This window comes from Acipenser ruthenus, chromosome 1, assembly GCF_902713425.1.
Source record: "Acipenser ruthenus chromosome 1, fAciRut3.2 maternal haplotype, whole genome shotgun sequence".
NCBI lineage: Eukaryota > Metazoa > Chordata > Actinopteri > Acipenseriformes > Acipenseridae > Acipenser > Acipenser ruthenus.
Genome location: NC_081189.1, coordinates 67,376,874 through 67,403,190, shown reverse-complemented (window position 1 = coordinate 67,403,190; position 26,317 = coordinate 67,376,874). Strand labels below are relative to the sequence as shown.

At 38.2% G+C, this 26,317-nt stretch overlaps 1 protein-coding gene across 5 annotated transcripts; it reads right to left on the bottom strand.

Annotated features, from left to right (window-relative positions):
• Positions 1-1,747: 1,747 nt before the first annotated feature.
• Positions 1,748-18,283, bottom strand: LOC131737661 (TBC1 domain family member 2A-like). 5 transcript variants are annotated; one of them, XM_059027936.1, is made up of 6 exons: positions 17,903-18,280; positions 16,032-16,527; positions 12,658-12,802; positions 10,698-10,831; positions 7,955-8,115; positions 1,748-5,582 (listed from the first exon to the last, which is right to left on the bottom strand). In XM_059027936.1, exons 2-5 carry the CDS (start codon positions 16,476-16,478, stop codon positions 7,999-8,001), a joined length of 843 nt encoding a protein of 280 aa, XP_058883919.1. In that variant the 5' UTR covers positions 16,479-16,527; positions 17,903-18,280; the 3' UTR covers positions 1,748-5,582; positions 7,955-7,998. The 5 variants fall into 5 exon arrangements, with proteins under 5 accessions (XP_058883919.1, XP_058883924.1, XP_058883913.1 ...); XM_059027941.1 differs by having other exon boundaries at positions 1,748-5,535; XM_059027930.1 differs by lacking the exons at positions 1,748-5,582; positions 7,955-8,115 and having other exon boundaries at positions 8,380-10,831; positions 16,032-16,483; positions 17,903-18,283.
• Positions 18,284-26,317: the final 8,034 nt, after the last annotated feature.

Here is a 26,317-nt window from a genome sequence, read left to right as displayed (position 1 = left end):
ACAACGTTTTATATGTTCACTGCAGTTTCACTGACACTCGCCACTTCAAACATCATTTCTCTGGTTCTACAAGTCCTAGAGCGATTGTCAACAGCTCATTTGAAAGGTAAGAACTTGGACTAATTACCCGTCATTTATGGATTTATTAAATTTTTGATCCTTTAAAAAAAAAAAAAAAAACTTTGACATTTTTACAGAAGTGCCCCTTTAGTCACAGTCACACCCTCCTTGCTGACTCTCCCCAAACTTTGCGCACCCCTGCTATAGAGACAAGACAATGTTAGCAGGGTTCTGAGCATGAGAGCTGGAGTCACTGAATGAGAGCTGGAGTCACTTAATTCAATTGTTGGTAAAAAAAAAACTAATATCACCAAATTGCCATAGGGTTGCCCATATTACCCATTACACTAGTGCCAGTGCTTCACTAAATCCAGAACATATTGCCATAAAATGCTGTATACTGTACTGTATACAAAATATTATATGAGTTGAAATAATATTAGGAATACAGAATAAAGAGTACACACCATTAGCATATATTAAGTGTTTCTTTTTCCCCATCAATTCTAAGAAATAAAAATGTTCTCCCAGAAAAAAAACAAAAAAAATAAATGCAGGCAGACATGCACAGATGATTTGGCAAAATTGTCTGAAATGGGGATGAAGTAATAAGCACTGTAATTAAGGGTTACATTGTGGTTTGTTTGGTGCTGTGAGTGACTCGGTAATAAAGTAATAATATACATCCGATAATTAGTTAAATACTGCATATTGTTTCAAAGATCTTGCACTGTTTTCCAGTTATTCTATTGAAGATTTACTGATATATAAGTAGCTGTAGCATTTTTGCACTTTCTAACACATTGTATTTGTTAATCCCGTCAAAAGATACATTTATTGCAAATAACATTACTAGCCTACAGACAGTAAGATCATGTACATTAAAAATAACATAAAGGTACATTTAATTCCTGCTTTTTGTTAAGAAATTATAGTTTCTGGACCACTATTTTAGTGATATATTCTATTCTACTCAATATCACTCATGACAGTTCCCATGATTCTCTGCACACTTTGACATTTTCATGCATACTAGGAAAACTGACAGAACCGTGATATAAAGCATAGGCAAAGGATTTCTGTCATAGATCCCAAATACTCAATTAGATTGACAGTAGACAATTCAAAACACAGGTTCATAGAATTATAGACAGGATAGCTAAGAAAAGATGTACCTACTATGTGAAAAGTTGAGCAGGCCCATATGGGTGAGGGATAGTTTGGATTGTCTGCTTAATTTTCCTCCGCTTCATGCTTATTCTATAGTGATGTCGCCAGCCTCCTCATATAGCATGTCTATACAACAAGTGATGAGAGTTCGAGGGTTGAGGGTTACCCCAAGTTTCTAAGCAGATGCCCACTCACTCCCTTCAAGGGCCAGTTGGTTATTTGCCCATCCTCATTCTTGGAAGAACTACAGAACTTGTGAAAGTTCATAGAGCACGCTGTGTTTCCCCAACCTTTCAAATGTTATTTTTCTGATGTTGCATTAAAAAATAACAAGGTTTATCTAATAACTTACATGCATTGTAAATATATATATATATATATATATATATATATATATATATATATATATATATATATATATATATAAATACTCACTTTACTTATTTACTTATTGTTTGATCAAGATTTTTTTTCTGTTTTAAAATTCTTGTCAATGCTTGCGTGTTTGTAATTTGACTGAAATGATCAGACAGAGGTGTCCCTGATCTCATTGTGGTATTGTGGTTATAATCCTGTCTAACATGAGCCTGTATAATTGGAGGCTCCAGGTGACCAGAGTGATTTATGGGAAAAGGGCTTTTTCAGGGCTATTCAGATATACTGAACCACTGGCATAATAAATTATAACACTGACATAGTAAATATGGTCTATTTACTACTCTTTATGAACAAATGAAATGACTGTTGCTAACAGGACACAATGCACAGTAGTACATTTTGTTTGAGCTGACCAAAAACTTTAATTATTTGTACTTTTTTAAAGTAAAGGTGCTCTAATCATTGAATCAAGGACATGTCGCCATATTGACAGCTGTGCATTCTGAACTAACTGGCTATTGTTTTTTTAAACTCTGAATTTAACATACAACCCAGTCAATTAGACAAGACATGATACTTTTCCAGTTCTATTTAATGGTTTATCTATAGCCCCAACATACTGTACCTTCATCAATACAGAAATATAGTCTTTCAGTGCTTTTAGTCCATAAAAATAAACTTTAAAGAAGCTTTGGGCAGTGAAAACTGAATTTTATCAGATGGTGGTTACAGATTAAACCTCATTGTATGTTATAACATACATATATAGATAGATAGATAGATAGATAGATAGATAGATAGATAGATAGATAGATCAGATTTTGATAAGCCAGTCGCTGGGTCATTCTATCATTAGAGTGCCTTTTGCGTCCCGAGGCTGTATTTATGATAAAACAACTGATTTTTACTCAAACTAATTGATGCATAACAAATTATTATGTAATTAATATTCACATGCTTTGGATACACTATAAATCACTTAAAGTGAAAATCAAGCTTATATTTTAAGCAAAATTCCACATTTAGCAATATCCCTATTCATCTTTTTACTCAATCCATTAAGAAAAATACATTTTTTTTTACCATTATAACAGAAAACAAGTCAGTATATTGTTTCTCAACTATACTATACACAATCAATATACATTAACATAAATTCAGATAGTTAATACTGTCCCTAAATCCACTGTCAACCTTGTTACTGAGGAGATCTTCCCCTTCAGCATGTGACCTTATCAAGGAAGAAGATACATGTGTAACAAACTTCATTGTTTTGTATTCCAATAGCATGCACGCGTTCTTTGTTAAGTGACACCAGTCCACACGAAAAGTAGATGAAAATGCAAGTTTTATTTTCACAGACGGGGGCTTCACAGTAATATTTTATAATCCAAAATGAGGAATCAGAAAGGTACACTTTCAGTTGAGTTAGGCTTCAATTTACAAACTAACCGTTCTCGTTAGCCAGGGTATCGATTGTGAGAGGCACAGAAAAAAGTCCCAGTAACTCCGGTCCAAGTCACTACTATAAACTTTGAATTCACAAAGCCAGTTATGGACACCGCAGCGTGTTGTAAAGATCCCGCGTCTCTGTCAATTCTCTATAAGTAAAAGATACGGCTCTTTTAAACATGATCCAGCAATCTTTTATGCCTCTCCAGAACTGGCTTACCGTGCTTGTTACCCAGGCTTAACAACATAAATTGTATTATTTTTATGCAAAATAACTCCCCCAAAGTCTTCCTTCAGGCTCGCGCTTTCTAGTGTTAACGACTGTGTTTCTTTCGCTTAGAACTAACACACAAAATAACACTTTACAACATAAAACCAAATGTATTTTAATGTACCTGAAAACCCTCAATTGTCTGTAATAAAAGGAAAACAGAACTGTATGTTATTTGAAAAAAATATAAGCAATTTTATGCAACAATTGTCAACTTTTCCATACTTGCGCCCTCTAGTGTAATTTTGTAACCACAGCATTAGCTGTAATTGTTGTTAAACTGTTTAAAGTCTCATAAGCTGTCTGTAAGTCCTGTCTTAAGCACACTGGAAAAACAATGCATGATTGAAACAGGTATTTAATTACAGGTTGAAACAAAAACCTAGACTGCTGGGGGTACTTGAGGGTAATTGAAAAGTCTGACGTTGGAAAAAAGTGATATAATATTTGTGTCTGGACTGGAGAATGATGTCCTGCTGTTTTCAGTAGTGCACCGGTGCCACCTATTGGAGAAGTTTTTAAAAACTGTATTATGCATACTTAACTGTAACTCACTTTAAATTTCGAAAATAGTAACCAATGCACATGTATCTTGGTATATTTTATGTTAAGAATTTTAGGATAATAATAATAATAATAATAATAATAATAATAATAATAATAATAATAATAATAATAATTATATATAATAATAATAATAATAATAAATAGATAAGATTTTACAATGTTTATATATTAACAGAAATGTAGGTTAAATATGCATTACTATATTTTCCTAGGCTTTTATACTTTTTATATAATTTTGCCTCAAATGTTTACTGCATTTTTATAGAATATATTTTTAGGAGAATATTTGTTGAAGATTTAAATTACAGCACCAGGATAAGAACAGCCTGCTTGTAAGGATGATCCAAGAATAGCAAGCATGAAATAAACTGTGTGAAAGTAAATGTCCCTTGACTTTATGGTAAAATAGTAAACTGTTAATGGCAAGTTGTCATTACTTAATGTTAACTTTAGTGGGGTCCGGCCCGTGTCTGCAGCAGGGTAAGTGCTCCTACGCATGGGAAGCACGGTCGCAGACCATGCAACTTTGCTCTGCAAAGCACTTCAAGCACAGACGAATGCACAAAGTCCCAGTGACAGCCTTTTGTTACAATATATATTATTAGTGATTGTATTAGAGGCTCATATATCATCATTTGATCCTCGACTACCTTTTTTCTATACGGTCTCCTTTTCCAAACATAGATTATTATTATTTATTATTATTTATTTCTTAGCAGACGCCCTTATCCAGGGCGACTTACAATCGTAGGCAAAAACATTTCAAGCGTTACAATACAAGTAATACAATAAGAGCAAGAAATACAATAACTTTTGTTCAAGTAAAGTACAAGTTTGACAAACCACAATTCAATAATACAGCAGGTAATAGTGATAGTTACATCAGGATATGATTAAATAGTGATAGTTACATCAGGATGTGTTTAAATACAAAGTACTACTGGTTAAAAACTTGGCAGATTACAGTATTCAGAAGTACAGGATTAAATGCAGTAAAATAGGGGCTGATAAGAGCAAAATAAAGCACATTTACATGAAGGGTGATAGTGTCCCAGGATACAAACAGAGGAGTTCTACAGGTGCTCTTTGAAGAGGTGAGTCTTAAGGAGGCGCCGGAATGTGGTCAGGGACTGGGCAGTCCTGACATCTGTAGGAAGGTCATTCCACCACTGCGGAGCAAGGGTGGAGAAGGAGCGGGCTTTGGAGGCAGGGGAGCGTAGTGGTGGTAGAGCTAGTCTTCTAGTGCAGGCGGAGCGGAGAGGTCGAGTGGGGGTGTAGGGAGAGATGAGGGTCTGGAGGTAGCTGGGTGCAGACTGGTCAAGGCATCTGTAGGCTAGTACAAGAGTCTTGAACTGGATGCGAGCGGTGATCGGGAGCCAGTGGAGCGAGCGGAGTAGTGGAGTAGCGTGGGCGAAGCGAGGCAGAGAGAACACTAGGCGGGCAGCAGAGTTCTGGATGAGCTGGAGCGGACGGGTGGCGGACGCAGGGAGGCCAGCCAGGAGGGAGTTGCAGTAGTCTAGGCGGGAGAGTACCAGGGCCTGGACCAGGAGCTGGGTAGCATAGTTGGTGAGGAAGGGTCGGATTCTTCGGATGTTGCTCAGGAAGAATCGGCAAGTGCGTGCCAGAGTGGAGATGTGCTGGGAATAAGAGAGGCAGGGGTCCAGGGTGACTCCAAGGTTCTTAGCTGAGGAAGAGGGAGAGAGTGTGGTAGATTCCAGAGGAACAAAGATGGAGAGATCAGAGGAGGGGGAGGAGGAGGGAAAGAAAAGGAGGTCAGATTTAGAGAGGTTGAGTTTGAGGTGATGCGAGTGCATCCAGGAGGAAATAGCAGACAGACAGGTAGAGATACGGGAGGAGATGGTGGAGTCAGAGGTGGGGAAAGAGAGGAAAATCTGAGCATCATCAGCATAGAAATGGTATGAGAAACCATAGGATGCGATGAGGGGGCCCAGGGAGCGGGTGTAGAGAGAGAACAGGAGAGGACCCAAGACTGACCCTTGGGGGACTCCAGTTAAGAGAGGGTGAGGTGTGGAGGTTGCTCCACGCCAGGTTACCTGGTAAGTGCGGTTGGAGAGGTAGGAGGAGAACCAGACCAGAGCAGTGCCAGAGATCCCCAGGTCAGCAAGAGATGATAGTAGAATAGAGTGATCAACAGTGTCAAAGGCAGCAGAGAGGTCGAGGAGAATTAGGACAGAGGAGAGAGAGGCAGCTCGGGCACATTTAAGTGAGTTGGTGACAGACAGGAGGGCGGTTTCAGTAGAGTGAGCAGAGCGGAAGCCAGATTGAAGAGGGTCAAGCAGAGAGTGGTTGGACAGGAAAGCAGAGAGCTGGCGGTGTACAGTCCGCTCGAGGGTTTTGGAGAGGAAGGGTAGGAGGGAGACAGGACGGTAGCTCTGGAGGGAGGTGGGGTCGAGGGTAGGTTTTTTGAGGAGGGGAGTGATAGAGGCTTTTTTGAAGGCAGAGGGGAAGATACCAGAAAGTAGAGAGGTGTTGAGGAGGGAGGAGATGAAGGGGAGTAGAGCAGGAGCAGCAGCTTGAAAGAGGTGAGTGGGGAGGGGGTCCAAGGCACACGTGGTGGGTTTGTGACCCTGGAGCAGGGAGGAGAGGTCAGAGTCTGAGAGGGGCAAGAAGGTGGAGAAGGAGGGTGAGTTAGTAGGGGTTGCAGTGGGTGTAGGAGTTGGAGCGGGAGGGGGTGCGGGGGAGGGAGAGGTGTTAAAGAGTTTGCGGATATCTGAGATTTTAGAAGAGAAGAAGGAGGCAAAGTCATCAGGGGAGATAGAGGAGGGAGGAGGAGGGGGGGGAGGGTTAAGGAGGGAGGAGAAGGTAGAGAATAGTTTACGTGGGTTGTTAGTGGAGGCTTGGATTACAGATTGGAAATAAGCACATTTAGCAGAGGAGAGAGTAGAGGAGAAGGAGGAGAGGAGAGTGCGGTAAAGGTCTAGGGCAGCAGGGAGTTTGGTTCTCTTCCATTTCTTTTCAGCAGATCGCAGTGTGATTCTTGCCGAGCGGAGCGCAGAGGAGAGCCAGGGATGGGGAGGGGAGGGGCGAGCAGGACGGGAGGTGAGGGGACAGAGGGAGTCGAGGGAGGAGGTGAGTGAGGAGAAGAGGGTGGAGGTAGCAGAGTCTACGGAGAGTTGTGAGAAGGAGTCGATAGGAGGGAGGTGAGAGAGAGCAGTTGAGGCAAGGACAGAGGGGGAGAGAGAGCGGAGGTTACGGCGAGAGGTGACAGTGGGGGTAGGAGGAGCAGGGAGAGGGGGGAGAGACAGAGAAAAAGAGATGAAATAGTGATCAGAGAGGTCCAGGGGGGTGACAGAGAGGGTGGAGGGGCAGCAGGCCCTGGAGAAGGTGAGGTCCAGTTGACGGCCAGCTTTGTGGGTAGGAGGGGACGGAGAGAGACAGAAGTCGAAGGAGTGCAGGAGAGGGAGGAATCCAGCAGAGTGGCTGGGGTTGGAGAGATGGATGTTGAAGTCACCCAACAGGACAGTCGGGGTAGACAGGGAGGGGAGGGAGGAGAGTAGATAGTCGAGTTCATCCAGAAAGTGAGTGAGAGGCCCAGGGGGGCGGTACAGAACAATGAGCAGGAGTTGACAGGGAAAGGTTAGTTGGACTGCATGAAATTCAAAGGTACTGACAGAGAGTGAGATGAGATCGGAGGGGACAGAAAAGAGTAAGGAGGGAGAGAGGAGGAGACCCGTCCCACCTCCCCGTCCAGTGAGACGCGGGTATGGGACAGGACGTAGAGAGAGGACAGGGCAGCAGGAGTAACAGTGTTATCAGGGGACAGCCAGGTTTCAGTGAGAGCAAGGAAATCGAGCGAGAGGTGGGAGGCAAAGGCAGAGATGAAATCAGCTTTGTTAGCAGAAGAGTGACAGTTCCAGAGTGCACCAGAGAGTGTGCGGGAGGGGGGGAGAGGCAGAGAAATGAGGTTAGAGGGGTTGGAGGAGCAGCAGCGGAGGGAGGGCAGAGGACAAGGACAGGAGGACAGAACAGGGATGTGAGAGACAGTCATAGCAGGACAAAAGGCACAGTAGGAGCAGTAGGGTGGAGGGTACAGACCTGACTAGTAGAGAGCTTCTTCTGGAGCTCCGTTAGGTTAGGATCTATTGGAGCAGCGTCTCAGTGCAGGCCTCCCCTCGCTGGACTCCCACAGCTAGACTCCCGGCTCTTTTGTTGAGGCTCTTCTGTTGGCTGGCGCGTCTGGCTGGCGCTAAAATAGGCTGGTACTAATCACACACCAACTCAGCTAATTCAAACACCACCTTACAGAGTTACCAAATGTAGTTAATTAAAGATTACTTGAAGCAGGAGCTAGCCTATCTGCCTCAGTCCCTGAAAAAAATTAAATTGAAAAAATTATGATTTTAAAATGTTGACTGCATCAGGATATACAACATAAAAGCTTGGCTGTTGAATAATTAACTGGAATGTCATTGAGTAAAACAGAAATATATTGGGGAAAAGAAATACAGACGTTTCAGCAGTTTAATATTAGTTAATGTTTTTTATTAACATTTATTATCAGTAAACTAAAGGGAGATATTAACACTGTTGTAGAACAATCTTTTCTGAATTTGCTGTGGGACAAATTAATAAATGAAGTGTTTCTCCACTGCAGTGTCAGCAATTGTTATTACTGTATTTATATAAACCTTTATAGAAACAAAAGAAAAATATTTTCAGTAGAATAAGATTTTGTTTAACAAATCTAAAACAACACAATGATAATACCAGTATTTGATGTTTATTCAGTTCAAATACCTTACACAAAGGATGCAAAAAATGCACACCATTTCATCAAAAAACAAGTTTTGTTATATTATACAGCAGAGAAAATGCCTTGAAAAGGGCTCATCTCAGCCAGTTAAAGTATGTTCTGGGTTTCACAGTTTAACCTTGTGAGGAGAGTGACACTGGTAATATATAAGTGCTTGTGCCGTAATACTTTCCTAAAATAATAATTCACTTTGAGAGACTTTGACTATAGTTCAGATTGCCATCACATTATAAAACAGCAATACAAAAATGAACGCCTAAATATTAGAAATGTTCTCGTTAATTCTCCCTATTGTGCAATGATACGTACATAAAAAATCCAATAAAATATCATAATATACAAATACAGAATACAAATATGTTCTAAATGTTTTACATGTATGTGTTTAGTCTTTGAAAAGGTAATCAACCTGGCAACACCTGAGAAAATAAAGGCAGCTTGTATTGGTTGCCAACAGGCCCATATACATTGATTCGAGTGAAAAAGACAACCCATTCTTCACAAAAATAATTTATTTTAACACATTTTTCCATTATTCTTATTTTTTATTATAGCTTTTCTCTTCACATTTTTTAGTAAACAAAAAAAGCACAAACAAAATCTCAACGTGTTTCGACAGAGTCTTAATCATGAGTAAACTTGATACAGAGGAACACCCCTTTTTTTTTTACACTCAATTCTCCACAGGCGATTAATCACCTTTACGTCACAAACCTTCAATTGACAATCAGAACAATCAAAAACAACTGAAATTAATAAGTAATTAGGTACAGAAATGACAACAGAAGGCAGAAGACCATACTTTTTTATATTATTTTAAACACTCAATCTGTACGTCAACACAAAACTTTTCATACCACTAAATATTCTTTTACTAAGTTACTTTTTTCTTTTTACTCTGCAACTTGAATAATGAACAGAGGTATATACTGTATACATACAAACATACATTCTACAAAAAATACCCATATTTAAAGTCTTCATTAAGGCCATGTGGTGGAACAGAATTAAAAAAAATATCACAAAAGTTTCCCTTCTCAAGAGTTGTTTGTCAACTGAGCCATCTCTTAAAAGGTGATTAATCACCTGTGGAAAATAAAAAAGGGGTGTTCCTCTGTATCAAATTAAGTCTACTCATGAATAAGACGAAGACGATATATAGCACTGTATTCATCCTATTTTTTTCTTTTCAAGCTTCAGTAAAAAACGTTTGTGTTTTTGCTTTCGTCACTTAGTTTAGGTTTATCAGAGGTACATGAATTAAAACTGTACCTCTAAACCTAAGTAAATTCATAGAAATCATGAAGGATTGCCATACAATTTAACATAATTAAACAAAGCAACGTCTTTCTCTTAACTTAGCAATAACTGAACTATGCAATTTACAGGAATATAAACAAACAACCAATGCATAAAAAATAAGTTTATTTCAGAGATAGTCTCGTTTAGAAAATCTGGAATCTGGTTGCCGGTCTGAAAAGTAACTGGAATCTCTGTACTTGTTCAGATTAGCCTGGCCTAAATTAATCACATTTCAGACAATTTTCAAGATCTCTAATGAGTTTTTGTTTTCTTGGGAAACTACAAAATAATTAATTTACTAAATTGATCTGAGTGGAATGGAACTGCTGATTGAAGAAATTCAGAGACTGACAGAAACGTAAAGTGTTTGTTCTCACCGTGTTTGTTTGTCTCCGTGCACCGTTTGTTAAGTGTTAGTTCGTTTTGTTTGACTGTTTATTTTGGCCTCAAGCGCCGTGTCCTGTTTTTGTGTTTAAAACCTTTTATTTTCTGTTCTGTTTATTAAATGCTGAGCGAAAGCATTCGCTCAGCTTCACCAAACCCCAAATCTCTGTCTGTTTATTTCCTGCTTCTGGTCTGACGCCACCCACTCCGGCTGTCTTTGTGACACCTAGCCATTGCCGTGATTTTGGTACTTAAACTGTACGTAAGAGAGCCATTTAATTCAGTGTGCTTTCCCATTAAGAGGCACATAAAAAACAAGGTATGCAGGTAGTGTCTTACTGTATCTCTGTGATGGGGTGCTTGAGGGAGAGCTTTTGCAGTGCATTTTGTTGCCAGGGGTCTGGCAGAGGCTGCGGCTTCTCCGACTAGGCCCTTGGGGGTCTTTACTGCTGGGAGGAAGTCCTCTGTCCTTCCTGAAAAAGAGCACAAGCATCTCAACTGCCCATCCCTTCAAACAAAGTACACATTTCATACATATTCATTTATCATGTGGAAATTATTATTATTATTATTATTTATTTCTTAGCAGACGCCCTTATCCAGGGCGACTTACAATTGTTACAAGATATCACATTATTTTCACATACAATTACCCATTTATACAGTTGGGTTTTTACTGGAGCAATATAGATAAAGTACCTTGCTCAAGGGTACAACAGCAGTGTCCCCCATCTGGGATTGAACCTACACCCCTCCAGTCAAGAGCCCAGAGCCCTAACCACTACTCCAAATGCCATTCTAATGTACTGTAATACATTTGTACTTACTTGCTGGACTTCATGGAGTAAATATAATTAAATGATTAGATATACAAATGTATTATTTGGTTCCGTTCTCCGTATTTCCAAAAACTGTAGATATATGTATGTTTTAGTGAAATGAAAATGTCCTTCCCTGCACCTTTTGCTTGGGAAAGTTTCTGGCAACATTAGAGAGTCTCACTCACAACAGCTGTCAGAAACGGTGTTTGCGGGCTGTGTTGTTTAAGCTGCTGTCTTAAGAAAGTACAGGTTAAAAGTATACGTCATTCTTATACCAGAAGACAAGAGTCAGCTGTAAATACTGGGTCTATTTTATTATACATACGGAGGTGCATATACATCTTGCCAGCTTTAAACCTGTATACAGTACCTAGTCTAAAACAGCACCAGATCTAAAATACTGTAAGTCTACTGGGTGTTCTTAATAAAGAGTTCAGTGGTATTTAAATCTGGTGTTGTTAAGACATTTTTACAGCTTGTCTTGTGAGTAGTTTGGACAGACAAAAGGACTGTAAAATATAAAAATTGACAATTTTATTATCACGGCAGTAAATTGAGAAAAAATAAATAAAACAGCATTGGGAGGGAGCAATATTAACCCAATTTGGTTAACCTGAATCCAAGTATGAACCAAGTATTTCATTAACATACATTCCCCACCATGACTGTAAATTCATGACCATGACATAAGCATTATGAAATGGCAATGCAGTTTCCTGAAAAGTCCCAAGACATGAATGGATGCACAATAAATATTGCCACAGAATGTGTACACCTAGTTTAACCAAAATTAGATAGGTGTGACATACAGATGGACTGATGAACAGCCAGAGTCACCTCCACACAACGCTGTTGTTATAAAAATGGAAACAAGGCAGAAGATAACATCACAAAGTGAATCCCTGTCTAGTTACCATGTTTGTGTTCTCAGCAACTAAGCCTGCTTCAAGGCTTCAAGCACAACAGAGCCGGTGAGTCATCGGCAGAAATGAGACTGTCTCACTGTGAACATTCTCAGCATGGGTATGGGGTAGAATTGAAATCACCCTTTTGTCATTTTGAGTTCTTTCCACCACACAGCACCAACATTCTCCTGTATGATCATCATTTTTGATTGTTTGAATTCATTAAGAGATCTGACACCAGACACAATAAACAAAGTCCTGGTACTTTTGTTACCTCACCTAATTAAAGCATTGCATTTCTTGATTCACATTACACCTCATGAAAATATCTTAGATATAATTACAATAAAGGGCAAAACATGAAAAAATATGTGGTGGTTACAAGAGTATAACACTTTGTAAGCGTTTAGAATAAATAATTTAAATTGGGTTATTCCGGTTCAGCTGTTTTGTTTTGCATGCACACAACACCTACCCTGGAACCCTTTTCCCCATCAGATCACAAATTGAAGAACCCCACCCCACACACAATTTGGTTGACTTGAATTAAAACTGGGCTGTCAGTGAGCTTACCTTCCCAAGGTGCAGAAGGCAGCTGGCAGAGCTGTGTGGAGGTAGTGGAGGGCTCTGCAGGTATTTTCACCAGGCTGGTATTGTGCTGCCACCGTTTTATTTGCAGCTGCTGCAACCAATACAGCATGGCTTGGCTGTTTAATGCCTGTAAAACAAAAACAAAACAAACTAGATGGTAACTTTACAAGTAAAGTTGTGGGGCTTGCTTTATTGGGAAAGTGCTCAAAGTAGCTGATTTGTGTCAAAAGTCACATTGTTTATTAATTGTCTCATGTTTAGAATGTGCTAGAATTTGAAATTTCTCAAAGTTCTATGACAGTTAATTCAACAGTGGGAAGTAGCCTACTGAAAGAAGTTGATGCGGTTACTAAAACAGCTGTACCTCTTGATTGGTAGACGCCATTCCTGTTTTGATTTCATATTTGAATAGCTGAGAAGTAGAGGAAGATTTCATTTGCTCTAAGTAGTTGTCTAACTTGTTGGGAAAGTGGTCAAAATGGCAGTTTATAAAAAGTTAGAGAAAATTGTAGTTGGTGCGGTTACTAAAACAGGTGTACCTCTTGATTGGTAAAAGTTATTTATGTTTTGATTTCAAATTTGAATAGCAGAGAAGTAGAGGAAGATGTCATACCCTCTAACTTTTTGTCTAGCTTGTTGGGAAAGTGGTCAAAATTTCAGTTGTTTATAAAAAGTTAGAGAAAATTTTAGTTGATGCGGTTACTAAAACAGCTGTATCTCTTGATTGGTAAAAGTTATTTCTGTTTTGATTTCAGATTTGAATAGCAGAGAAGTAGAGGAAGTCTTACTTGTTGGGAATTTGGTCAAAGTAGCTGATTTGTGTCAAAAGTTACATCGTTTACAGTAAATAGAATGTTGGAAGTCTGGGAGTTTTTAAACAATGGGGAGCTTTAGAATGTTGAAAAAGTCCCATTAAAGTGAAGGAAGATGGACAAAAAAAGGATAAAAAGCTTAATAGTTTAAAAAGTATAAAAGATATGAAAAAGTTGTATACAAGCACACTATTCCAGACCAGTCTACACGTTTTAAAGTTTGAACGGCGTTTCTAGCTTAAACGGTGTAAGAGGAGTAGCGTGCCAAAGAATAAGAAGAAGAAGAAGTATGTCGAAGATTTAAAGTGGGGACTCTTGCTTCGCAAGCCCCACTAATAAAAATGGTTGGTAATTGTGACAGAGAGTGAATGAATCCTCGTCAACAATCTCCCTCCCAATCTCTGAGGGCGCTGTATAACCAGAACAGAGTCCCCCAGAATGGATGTTTTGGCAGTTCATTCCAGGGTCAGTCGGAAGCCGGACATTCAGGAAGGGGGTGGGGCCACGATACCTGAAGTCAGCGCCTTAATGCGGTAGGTGATGTGTCAGTCACAGATTGGAGGAGACGTGATTAGCCGCGCCACCGAAAGAGGGCATGACGGAGGGTTTTAAGGGGAAGTTGCCCCAGTGATCTGTTCCTTAGTTTTGATGGTTAAACTATAAGGACCGTATGCACAGGAGAATTAAAAGTACTGTGAGTGTTTTGTGTTTTGTTTGTTTGTCAGCTAACTGTCATTGTTTGTTTGGCTAGACGGCTAACACGAACCGGGAGCTGTCGCTGCACGCCAGCACCAAACCCCGGACTACACTGACCTACTGTTACCTCTGCGTTTGTCTTTCACCATTCACTTGCACTAGAGCACCCACTGTCAGGAGACATGTCTGTGTCTGTGTATTGTGTGTTTAAAAAGTGTTTTATTATTTCGGGACTGTAACCCTCCTTTTGCATGGCGCAATACACATTGATGTGTAGAGCCCATGCTTATTATTTAAAGTGTTGTTGACACGCAACCCAGCTGAAAATAAAGAGCTGTTAATTGTGAACTGTCTTGTGTGTGTTTGTTCTGGAGCACTGCATCATCACTACACCTGCACACTGCAAACCATTCCTTCACAGTAATCCATTTTTTTCATTGCCAAAATTTTAGATGTAGGGAAACCTGCTTGGGGGATGCTATTGTGTATTATCAAAGCAGCATCTGAAAAGGATTCCCTTTGTTATACTGACAACCTTTTTACAGCAAACACTTACAGAGCTGCTATTTTATAGCTTCATAAGAAAAAAAAAGATTAAAATGATAGCCTTGCTCTGTTCGCTTAACTCAAACTATAAAGGAAGGCTGTGGATTTTAAAGTGGTCACAATGCAGTCAAATACCAAATTCAATATACTTTGAAGTTTAATCTTTTACCTTCAACTTACTAAACCCTCAATACACCATACACTAAGTTTTTGTCTTTTCTTTGGATACATTCCTCCCCCACATTATCATACAACAATCAGAGCCTTTTCTTGCACAACTGGCTGGATGATGCTCATGTAAGATTACAAGTGAAAAGTTAGTAAGAATCCCTTCTTTCATAGCCAATGAACAATTTATAACTTGTTAGCTGGACAGTTTATTCTGAGTTCAGGCCATGGGAAGAATGGTGTGGAGTACTGCAACGTAACTTATAAGCGACTATATACTAAGATATTAGAACGGAACATACATTATATATAAAATTGCTACTGCTTCAAATTAATTCAACAATCTCTTTCATAATTGATCAAGCTTATCCGTAGATCATTATTACGCACAGTGTTAAGCATGTTAGCTGCAAGCTGTTAGATTGTTAATATACATTTTAAAGACTGAGAACAACAAAGCTAGAACAGTAATGCTTATTTTTGTGTTCACAAGCAAGAGCATTTGACAAGAGCATTTGATGAAATGTATGCCAGTAGATACAGGGAATACATTTCTATACCAGTTTAGGATGAATGTATTTATTTTAGGTAAAGCATAACATGAGACCATACAATGGCTAATTTAATGGAATTGTATGCGTGTATAAATTACATTTATATACAGTATATATATATAAAACTTTCAGGTTCCCAGTGCTCAAAAGCTAATTTTACACCCTGCACCAAATGACAGACATTCAAACCCCTATTGCATTGCAGTTCCCTCCATTGCAGGTTTTAAAATTAGGCACTTTCTTAAAATGATACATCGTTTTTTAAGGTTATTTGAAAAAAAATGACAGTAAGTGGAAGTCCAAACTGATTAGTGTATCCTCAACCAAAGCGGTTGTATCTAACAAAATAACTTAATTAAGACATCAGTATAGGCACAAACAGTGTTTTTTTTTTGTTAATGAAAATACATGTTTGCTGTAACTTGTGTTTGTTTCAACTCAGAACTGCACTTGTGTGTTCTACTCAACGAATGGAAGTGCAAGATGTATATGATTAAGTTTTATTGGCTGGCTTGTTACTGCTTCACGTACCTTCGCAGATTAGGGGATTTCCTATTACTTTAATTTTAAAAAGACATACCTTCAGCACAACAACCCGTCCTGGGATTTGAATTTGAAAGGTCCCTTCCTGAGCTTGATCCGGGTAGCCAAAGGTAGCGTTAGCCAGGTCAATGCTTCCCAAGGGATTGACATCCTGTGATGTTCTGTAGTAGTACAGCTGGCACTTCTTCTCTTCGAAAACAAACCAGCGGGCTTTCCAGGCCTTCAAGGGCCCCCCAAGTTTGTTCAGGTATCCACACAGTTTTGTGGAGGAGGGTTCCATCTTAGTTTTCATGACTGGCTTCTCTTGGGCATTGCTCTGGTCCATGTGTGTGGAATCACCCTCGTTCTCCTTGGTGCTTCCCACTTCCTCTCTTGCACTGGCAGTGAGGTCATGATGATTGTCTGGGCTTGTCAGATTGGGATCAGCTGGAGGCATGGGTTTTCCGACTTGACAGTCCTGCTCCATCTTTACAGTCCTCACCATGTGTCCTCACCAGATTTCAAAGAAAAGATGTTAACTGGTTTGTCTTTGGCTATTGAAAAGAGGTGTAGTATGGTATAATCAATTTTCATTCCCTTTATTAGCTTTTCCCTGCCCCTTGTCAGTTAGTTACTTTCACAAACACCAGCTTCAGCGAGGGACAAATTTGTAAATAAAATGTTACATCCTTATTATTATTATTATTTATTTCTTAGCAGACGCCCTTATCCAGGGCGACTTACAATCGTAAGCAAAAACATCCTTACAGTCCCATGTGAGTAACAATTAGTACAAAAAAAGAAGCTATCAGCTATGAAGGTCTGCAGAAGAGGTACTAGTTTCCCTATGCTCTCTGTGGTGATTGCAGTGTCCCTTATTCAGGATTATGTTCTATGAAAAATAAAATCTAAACTTCACACAACTTTAAATTATTGCAACTTTTTTAAAACACATATTTTAATACAGGATTCTATTGTTAATGAGCACATTTGCTGTAAATGCTTTTTTTAAAATACTGTATAACATACAGGCACTGTAGTAAATACTACTGGCAATTACACCTCCTTGAAAGTATGCTATAGTAAATTCTGAAAATTTCTATAACCACTTTGAAGTATGCATTATTCAAGGAGGTTATAGTAGACTACAGTACTAAGTACGGCCACTATAGTTTACTGCTGTATAATAAAAATGCATTTACAGCAAATTACCACTTTAAAGTATAGTGTTTACAGCAAAATACTGGAGTAAAATGCTGCAGTAGCACAGTTCATTTTATTAAATAAATAAACCAAATCTTAAATCAGCAATAGACAATTGGAGTGTTCTGATGTAGTTAAGACTGAAGGTGGCCTCCATAAGGAAAAAACACCAGAGCCCAATGACAAGGAACAAAGCGTATTAATGTGTAGCAGGCTACTGTCGTGTTTTCAGAAAAAGGGTTTAAAGCTGCCTGACAATGTGAACTGTACGCATTGTATACTTCAGCATAAACGCCCTTGCCCTAATACTTTACTGGAGTAGGCTTTCATCCAGCTATTATTAGTCTCCTTCAGAAAATGAATTTGGGATCTAAAACTGAAATATTGTGAAAACAATTGGCATTTCCTAGACTTATTTGGTAAACTGACCGTGGTTAGACGTATCAGAGTGTTGGGAATAATGTTTTAGTTTCACTAATTACAAGACACAGTACAGTTCCACTTGTGCAATTACGGTACATACTCCTAACAAGAACACACACCCTTCATGTACAGTAATACAAAACAGCTCATGTCTTAACCACGATCATTCTTCATTGCAAGTACACATTTACTATCAACTGCAGCTTCAATATATTCCACTTTCGTTTTTTCTTGAGTAAACAACCTCTGAATCCCGGAACTTGAGAGAGCACTTAAATGAATAACACTTCTCTTGGTTCTTACCTCATTCACTTACAGAAACGACTTCTTCATTGTCGTAATACTAGAAGCTTTGTGTTGTCGTAATAGCAGAAACTTCGTATGAACTTTGTTCTCCTCAATGTTTCAAAACGACAGTTTAAACTTGTTCCCCGTGCTATGGTGACAGTTTAGGTCAATGGACTTGTTTTATCTCCTCTTTGACGATCGTTTTGTATATGCATTTCCTTTGGGTGGGTTATTTAAAAGGTCTTCCTGATTACAAACCTGTTTCTTCGTTCCTTGCTGATAGTGTTTTGGGAATTTTAGCAATGTCACGTCTTCCGTGCTTGCGTAATCCCACACACCACTGACCTCTGTGGCAAACAATTACAACACTGAGCAGTTACCTTGGGATTACACACCAGGTTCAGACGCATTGATTGGACTAATGTATCAGCAGGCGACCTAAGACTCACCGTTTCAACGGTGTGAGTAGTGCTCAACAGAAAAGAATGCATACAGAAAAATATTGTATGCTGGCCAGAGCCGTAACTAAGCACTTCGCTACCGGGGCATGCAAATATATGGATGGAAAGACTCCATATCGTAGGTACCGGGGCATGCAATTATATATATATATATATATATATATATATATATATATATATATATATATATATATATATATATATATATATATATATATATTATTGTTATTTTTTTTTCTTTTTTTTTTTTTTTTTGGATGTTAGGAGTTAGGGTGGTATTTACTCGCGCATAGTTTTGAATGTTATTTCCGAATCTCTCCTTTAACATGTCTGAAGGGGACACTGTATTACTTAAAACGTGAATTAACGTCTTAAAACGTGGTAACAGTGAGCAGTTACCTTGGGATTACACACCAGGTTCAGACGCATTGATTGGACTAATGTATCAGCAGGCGATGTAAGACTCACCGTTTCAACGGTGTCAGTAGTGCTCAACAGAAAAGAATGCATACAGAAAAATATTGTATACTGGCCATGGGTTTTGGTTTTGCCCGGAGCCGTAACGAAGCATTTATCTACCGGGGCATGCAAATATATATATATATATATATATATATATATATATATATATATATATATATATATATATATATATATATTTGCATGCCCCGGTAGCTAAATGCTTACCGGAGCTGGATGGAAAGACTCCATATCGTAGCTATCGGGGCATGCAATTATATATATATAAAACGTGTTAACAGTGAGCAGTTACCTTGGGATTACACACTAGGTTCAGACGCATTGATTGGACTAATGTATCAGCAGGCGACCGAAGACTCACCGTTTCAACGGTGTCAGTAGTGCTCAACAGAAAAGAATGCATACAGAAAAATATTGTATACTGGCCATGGGTTTTGGTTTTGCCCGGAGCCGTAACGAAGCATTTATCTACCGGGGCATGCAAATATATATATATATATATATATATATATATATATATATATATATATATATATATATATATATATATATATATATATATATATTTGCATGCCCCGGTAGCTAAATGCTTACCGGAGCTGGATGGAAAGACTCCATATCGTAGCTATCGGGGCATGCAATTATATATATATAAAACGTGTTAACAGTGAGCAGTTACCTTGGGATTACACACCAGGTTCAGACGCATTGATTGGACTAATGTATCAGCAGGCGACCGAAGACTCGCCGTTTCAACGGTGTCAGTAGTGCTCAACAGAAAAGAATGCATACAGAAAAATATTGTATACTGGCCATGGGTTTTGGTTTTGTCCGGAGCCGTAACGAAGCATTTATCTACCGGGGCATGCAAATATATATATATATATATATATATATATATATATATATATATATATATATGTGTATTTGCATGCCCCGGTAGCTAAATGCTTACCGGAGCTGGATGGAAAGACTCCATATCGTAGCTATCGGGGCATGCAATTATATATATATAAAACGTGTTAACAGTGAGCAGTTACCTTGGGATTACACACCAGGTTCAGACGCATTGATTGGACTAATGTATCAGCAGGCGACCGAAGACTCACCGTTTCAACGGTGTCAGTAGTGCTCAACAGAAAAGAATGCATACAGAAAAATATTGTATACTGGCCATGGGTTTTGGTTTTGTCCGGAGCCGTAACGAAGCATTTATCTACCGGGGCATGCAAATATATATATATATATATATATATATATATATATATATATATATATATATATATATATATATATATATATATTTGCATGCCCCGGTAGCTAAATGCTTACCGGAGCTGGATGGAAAGACTCCATATCGTAGCTATCGGGGCATGCAATTATATATATATATAAAACGTGTTAACAGTGAGCAGTTACCTTGGGATTACACACCAGGTTTAGACGCATTGATTGGACTAATGTATCAGCAGGCGACCGAAGACTCACCGTTTCAACGGTGTCAGTAGTGCTCAACAGAAAAGAATGCATACAGAAAAATATTGTATACTGGCCATGGGTTTTGGTTTTGCCCGGAGCCGTAACGAAGCATTTATCTACCGGGGCATGCAAATATATATATATATATATATATATATATATATATATATATATATATATATATATATATATATATATATATATATATATTTGCATGCCCCGGTAGCTAAATGCTTACCGGAGCTGGATGGAAAGACTCCATATCGTAGCTATCGGGGCATGCAATTATATATATATAAAACGTGTTAACAGTGAGCAGTTACCTTGGGATTACACACCAGGTTCAGACGCATTGATTGGACTAATGTATCAGCAGGCGACGTAAGACTCACCGTTTCAACGGTGTCAGTAGTGCTCAACAGAAAAGAATGCATACAGAAAAATATTGTATACTGGCCATGGGTTTTGGTTTTGCCCGGAGCCGTAACGAAGCATTTATCTACCGGGGCATGCAAATATATATATATATATATATATATATATATATATATATATATATATATATATATATATATATATATATATATATATATATATATATATATTTGCATGCCCCGGTAGCTAAATGCTTACCAGAGCTGGATGGAAAGACTCCATATCGTAGCTATCGGGGCATGCAATTATATATATATAAAACGTGTTAACAGTGAGCAGTTACCTTGGGATTACACACCAGGTTTAGACGCATTGATTGGACTAATGTATCAGCAGGCGACCGAAGACTCACCGTTTCAACGGTGTCAGTAGTGCTCAACAGAAAAGAATGCATACAGAAAAATATTGTATACTGGCCATGGGTTTTGGTTTTGCCCGGAGCCGTAACGAAGCATTTATCTACCGGGGCATGCAATATATATATATATATATATATATATATATATATATATATATATATATATATATATATATATATATATATATATGTGTATTTGCATGCCCCGGTAGCTAAATGCTTACCGGAGCTGGATGGAAAGACTCCATATCGTAGCTATCGGGGCATGCAATTATATATATATATATATATATAACGTGTTAACAGTGAGCAGTTACCTTGGGATTACACACCAGGTTCATACGCATTGATTGGACTAATGTATCAGCAGGCGACCGAAGACTCGCCGTTTCAACGGTGTCAGTAGTGCTGAACAGAAAAGAATGCATACAGAAAAATATTGTATACTGGCCATGGGTTTTGGTTTTGCCCGGAGCCGTAACGAAGCATTTAGCTACCGGGGCATGCAAATATATATATATATATATATATATATATATATATATATATATATATATATATATATATATATATATATATATATAAATTGCATGCACCTCCGGTTGAAGCAACCGGAGCTGGATGGAAAGACTCCCTATCGTAGCTATCGGGGCATGCAAGACTCCATATCGTAGCTACAAGGCAATGCAATTATATATATATATATATATATATATATATATATATATATATATATATATATATATATATATATATCTATATATATATTAGTCTTTTTTTTCTTTTTTCTTTTTTTTTTAGGATGTTAGGAGTTAGGGTGGTATTTACTCGCGCATAGTTTTGAATGTTATTTCCGAATCTCTCCTTTAATATGTCTGAAGGGGACACTGTATTACTTATACTGGCCATGGCCTTTAACGTCTTAAAACGTGTTAACAGTGAGCAGTTACCTTGGGATTACACACCAGGTTCAGACGCATTGATTGGACTAATGTATCAGCAGGCGACCGAAGACTCGCCGTTTCAACGGTGTCAGTAGTGCTCAACAGAAAAGAATTCATACAGAATAATATTGTATACTGGCCATGGGTTTTGGTTTTGTCCAGAGCCGTAACTAAGCATTTACTAAGCATTTACCTACCGGGGTAAATGCTTATATATATATAAATTGCATGCACCTCCGGTTGAAGCAACCGGAGGTGAAGCAACCGGAGCTGGATGGAAAGACTCCATATCGTAGCTATCGGGGCATGCAATTATATATATATAAAACGTGTTAACAGTGAGCAGTTACCTTGGGATTACACACCAGTATCAGACGCATTGATTGGACTAATGTATCAGCAGGCGACCTAAGACTCACCGTTTCAACTGTGTCAGTAGTGCTCAACAGAAAAGAATGCATACAGAAAAATATTGTATACTGGCCATGGGTTTTGGTTTTGCCCGGAGCCGTAACGAAGCATTTAGCTACCGGGGCATGCAAATATATGTATATATATATATATATATATATATATATATATATATATATATATATATATATATATATAAATTGCATGCACCTCCGGTTGAAGCAACCGGAGCTGGATGGAAAGACTCCCTATCGTAGCTATCGGGGCATGCAAGACTCCATATCGTAGCTACAAGGCAATGCAATTATATATATATATATATATATATATATATATATATATATATATATATATATATATATATATATCTATATATATCTATATATATATTAGTCTTTTTTTTCTTTTTTCTTTTTTTTTGGATGTTAGGAGTTAGGGTGGTATTTACTCGCGCATAGTTTTGAATTTTATTTCCGAATCTCTCCTTTAACATGCCTGAAGGGGACACTGTATTAATTATACTGGCCATGGCCTTTAACGTCTTAAAACGTGTTAAGAGTGAGCAGTTACCTGGGGATTACACACCAGGTTCAGACGCATTGATTGGACTAATGTATCAGCAGGCGACCGAAGACTCGCCGTTTCAACGGTGTCAGTAGTGCTCAACAGAAAATAATTCATACAGAAAAATATTGTATACTGGCCATGGGTTTTGGTTTTGCCCGGAGCCGTAACGAAGCATTTAGCTACCGGGGCATGCAAATATATATATATATATATATATATATATATATATATATATATATATATAAATTGCATGCACCTCCGGTTGAAGCAACCGGAGCTGGATGGAAAGACTCCCTATCGTAGCTATCGGGGCATGCAAGACTCCATATCGTAGCTACAAGGCAATGCAATTATATATATATATATATATATATATATATATATATATATATATATATAAATTGCATGCACCTCCGGTTGAAGCAACCGGAGCTGGATGGAAAGACTCCCTATCGTAGCTATCGGGGCATGCAAGACTCCATATCGTAGCTACAAGGCAATGCAATTATATATATATATATATATATATATATATATATATATATATATATATATATATATATATATATATATATATATATATATAGTCTTTTCTTTTCTTTTTTCTTTTTTTTTTGATGTTAGGAGTTAGGGTGGTATTTACTCGCGCATAGTTTTGAATTTTATTTCCGAATCTCTCCTTTAACATGCCTGAAGGGGACACTGTATTAATTATACTGGCCATGGCCTTTAACGTCTTAAAACGTGTTAAGAGTGAGCAGTTACCTGGGGATTACACACCAGGTTCAGACGCATTGATTGGACTAATGTATCAGCAGGCGACGTAAGACTCACCGTTTCAACGGTGTCAGTAGTGCTCAAAAGAAAAGAATGAATACAGAAAAATATTGTATACTGGCCATGGGTTTTGGTTTTGCCCGGAGCCGTAACGAAGCATTTATCTACCGGGGCATGCAAATATATATATATATATATATATATATATATATATATATATATATATATATATATATATATATATATATATATTTGCATGCCACGGTAGCTAAATGCTTACCGGAGCTGGAAGGAAAGACTCCATATCGTAGCTATCGGGGCATGCAATTATATATATATATAAAACGTTTTAACAGTGAGCAGTTACCTTGGGATTACACACCAGGTTCAGACGCATTGATTGGACTAATGTATCAGCAGGCGACCAAAGACTCGCCGTTTCAACGGTGTCAGTAGTGCTCAACAGAAAAGAATGCATACAGAAAAATATTGTATACTGGCCATGGGTTTTGGTTTTGCCCGGAGCCGCAACGAAGCATTTAGCTACCGGGGCATGCAACCGGAGCTGGATGGAAAGACTCCATATCGTAGCTATCGGGGCATGCAATTATATATATATATATAACGTGTTAACAGTGAGCAGTTACCTTGGGATTACACACCAGGTTCAGACGCATTGATTGGACTAATGTATCAGCAGGCGACCGAAGACTCGCCGTTTCAAAGGTGTCAGTAGTGCTCAACAGAAAATAATTCATACAGAAAATTATTGTATACTGGCCATGGGTTTTGGTTTTGTCCAGAGCCGTAACTAACCATTTAGCTACCGGGGCATGCAAATATATATATATATATATATATATATATATATATATATATATATATATATATATATATATATATATATATATATAAATTTCAGGCACCTCCGGTTGAAGCAACCGGAGGTGAAGCAACCGGAGCTGGATGGAAAGACTCCATATCGTAGCTATCGGGGCATGCAATTATATATATATAAAACGTGTTAACAGTGAGCAGTTACCTTGGGATTACACACCAGGTTTAGACGCATTGATTGGACTAATGTATCAGCAGGCGACGTAAGACTCACCGTTTCAACGGTGTCAGTAGTGCTCAAAAGAAAAGAATGAATACAGAAAAATATTGTATACTGGCCATGGGTTTTGGTTTTGCCCGGAGCCGTAACGAAGCATTTATCTACCGGGGCATGCAAATATATATATATATATATATATATATATATATATATATATATATATATATATATATATATATATATATATATATATATATATATATTTGCATGCCACGGTAGCTAAATGCTTACCGGAGCTGGAAGGAAAGACTCCATATCGTAGCTATCGGGGCATGCAATTATATATATATATAAAACGTTTTAACAGTGAGCAGTTACCTTGGGATTACACACCAGGTTCAGACGCATTGATTGGACTAATGTATCAGCAGGCGACCAAAGACTCGCCGTTTCAACGGTGTCAGTAGTGCTCAACAGAAAAGAATGCATACAGAAAAATATTGTATACTGGCCATGGGTTTTGGTTTTGCCCGGAGCCGCAACGAAGCATTTAGCTACCGGGGCATGCAACCGGAGCTGGATGGAAAGACTCCATATCGTAGCTATCGGGGCATGCAATTATATATATATATAACGTGTTAACAGTGAGCAGTTACCTTGGGATTACACACCAGGTTCAGACGCATTGATTGGACTAATGTATCAGCAGGCGACCGAAGACTCGCCGTTTCAAAGGTGTCAGTAGTGCTCAACAGAAAATAATTCATACAGAAAATTATTGTATACTGGCCATGGGTTTTGGTTTTGTCCAGAGCCGTAACTAACCATTTAGCTACCGGGGCATGCAAATATATATATATATATATATATATATATATATATATATATATATATATATATATATATATATATATATAAATTTCAGGCACCTCCGGTTGAAGCAACCGGAGGTGAAGCAACCGGAGCTGGATTGAAAGACTCCATATCGTAGCTATCGGGGCATGCAATTATATATATATAAAACGTGTTAACAGTGAGCAGTTACCTTGGGATTACACACCAGGTTTAGACGCATTGATTGGACTAATGTATCAGCAGGCGACCGAAGACTCACCGTTTCAACGGTGTCAGTAGTGCTCAACAGAAAAGAATGCATACAGAAAAATATTGTATACTGGCCATGGGTTTTGGTTTTGCCCGGAGCCGTAACGAAGCATTTATCTACCGGGGCATGCAAATATATATATATATATATATATATATATATATATATATATATATATATATATATATATATATATATATATATGTGTATTTGCATGCCCCGGTAGCTAAATGCTTACCGGAGCTGGATGGAAAGACTCCATATCGTAGCTATCGGGGCATGCAATTATATATATATATATATATAACGTGTTAACTGTGAGCAGTTACCTTGGGATTACACACCAGGTTCATACG

Bases quoted from the DNA above. Each gene is read 5' to 3' on its own strand.
- LOC131737661 (XM_059027930.1), bottom strand. From the start codon at position 16,478: ATGGTGAGGACTGTAAAGATGGAGCAGGACTGTCAAGTCGGAAAACCC. The intron at 12,803-16,031 runs GTATGTCTTTTT...TTTGTTTTACAG, and splicing joins GACGGGTTGTTGTGCTGAAG to GCATTAAACAGCCAAGCCAT. The intron at 10,832-12,657 runs GTAAGCTCACTG...GCTCTTTTTCAG, and splicing joins GCCTTCTGCACCTTGGGAAG to GAAGGACAGAGGACTTCCTC.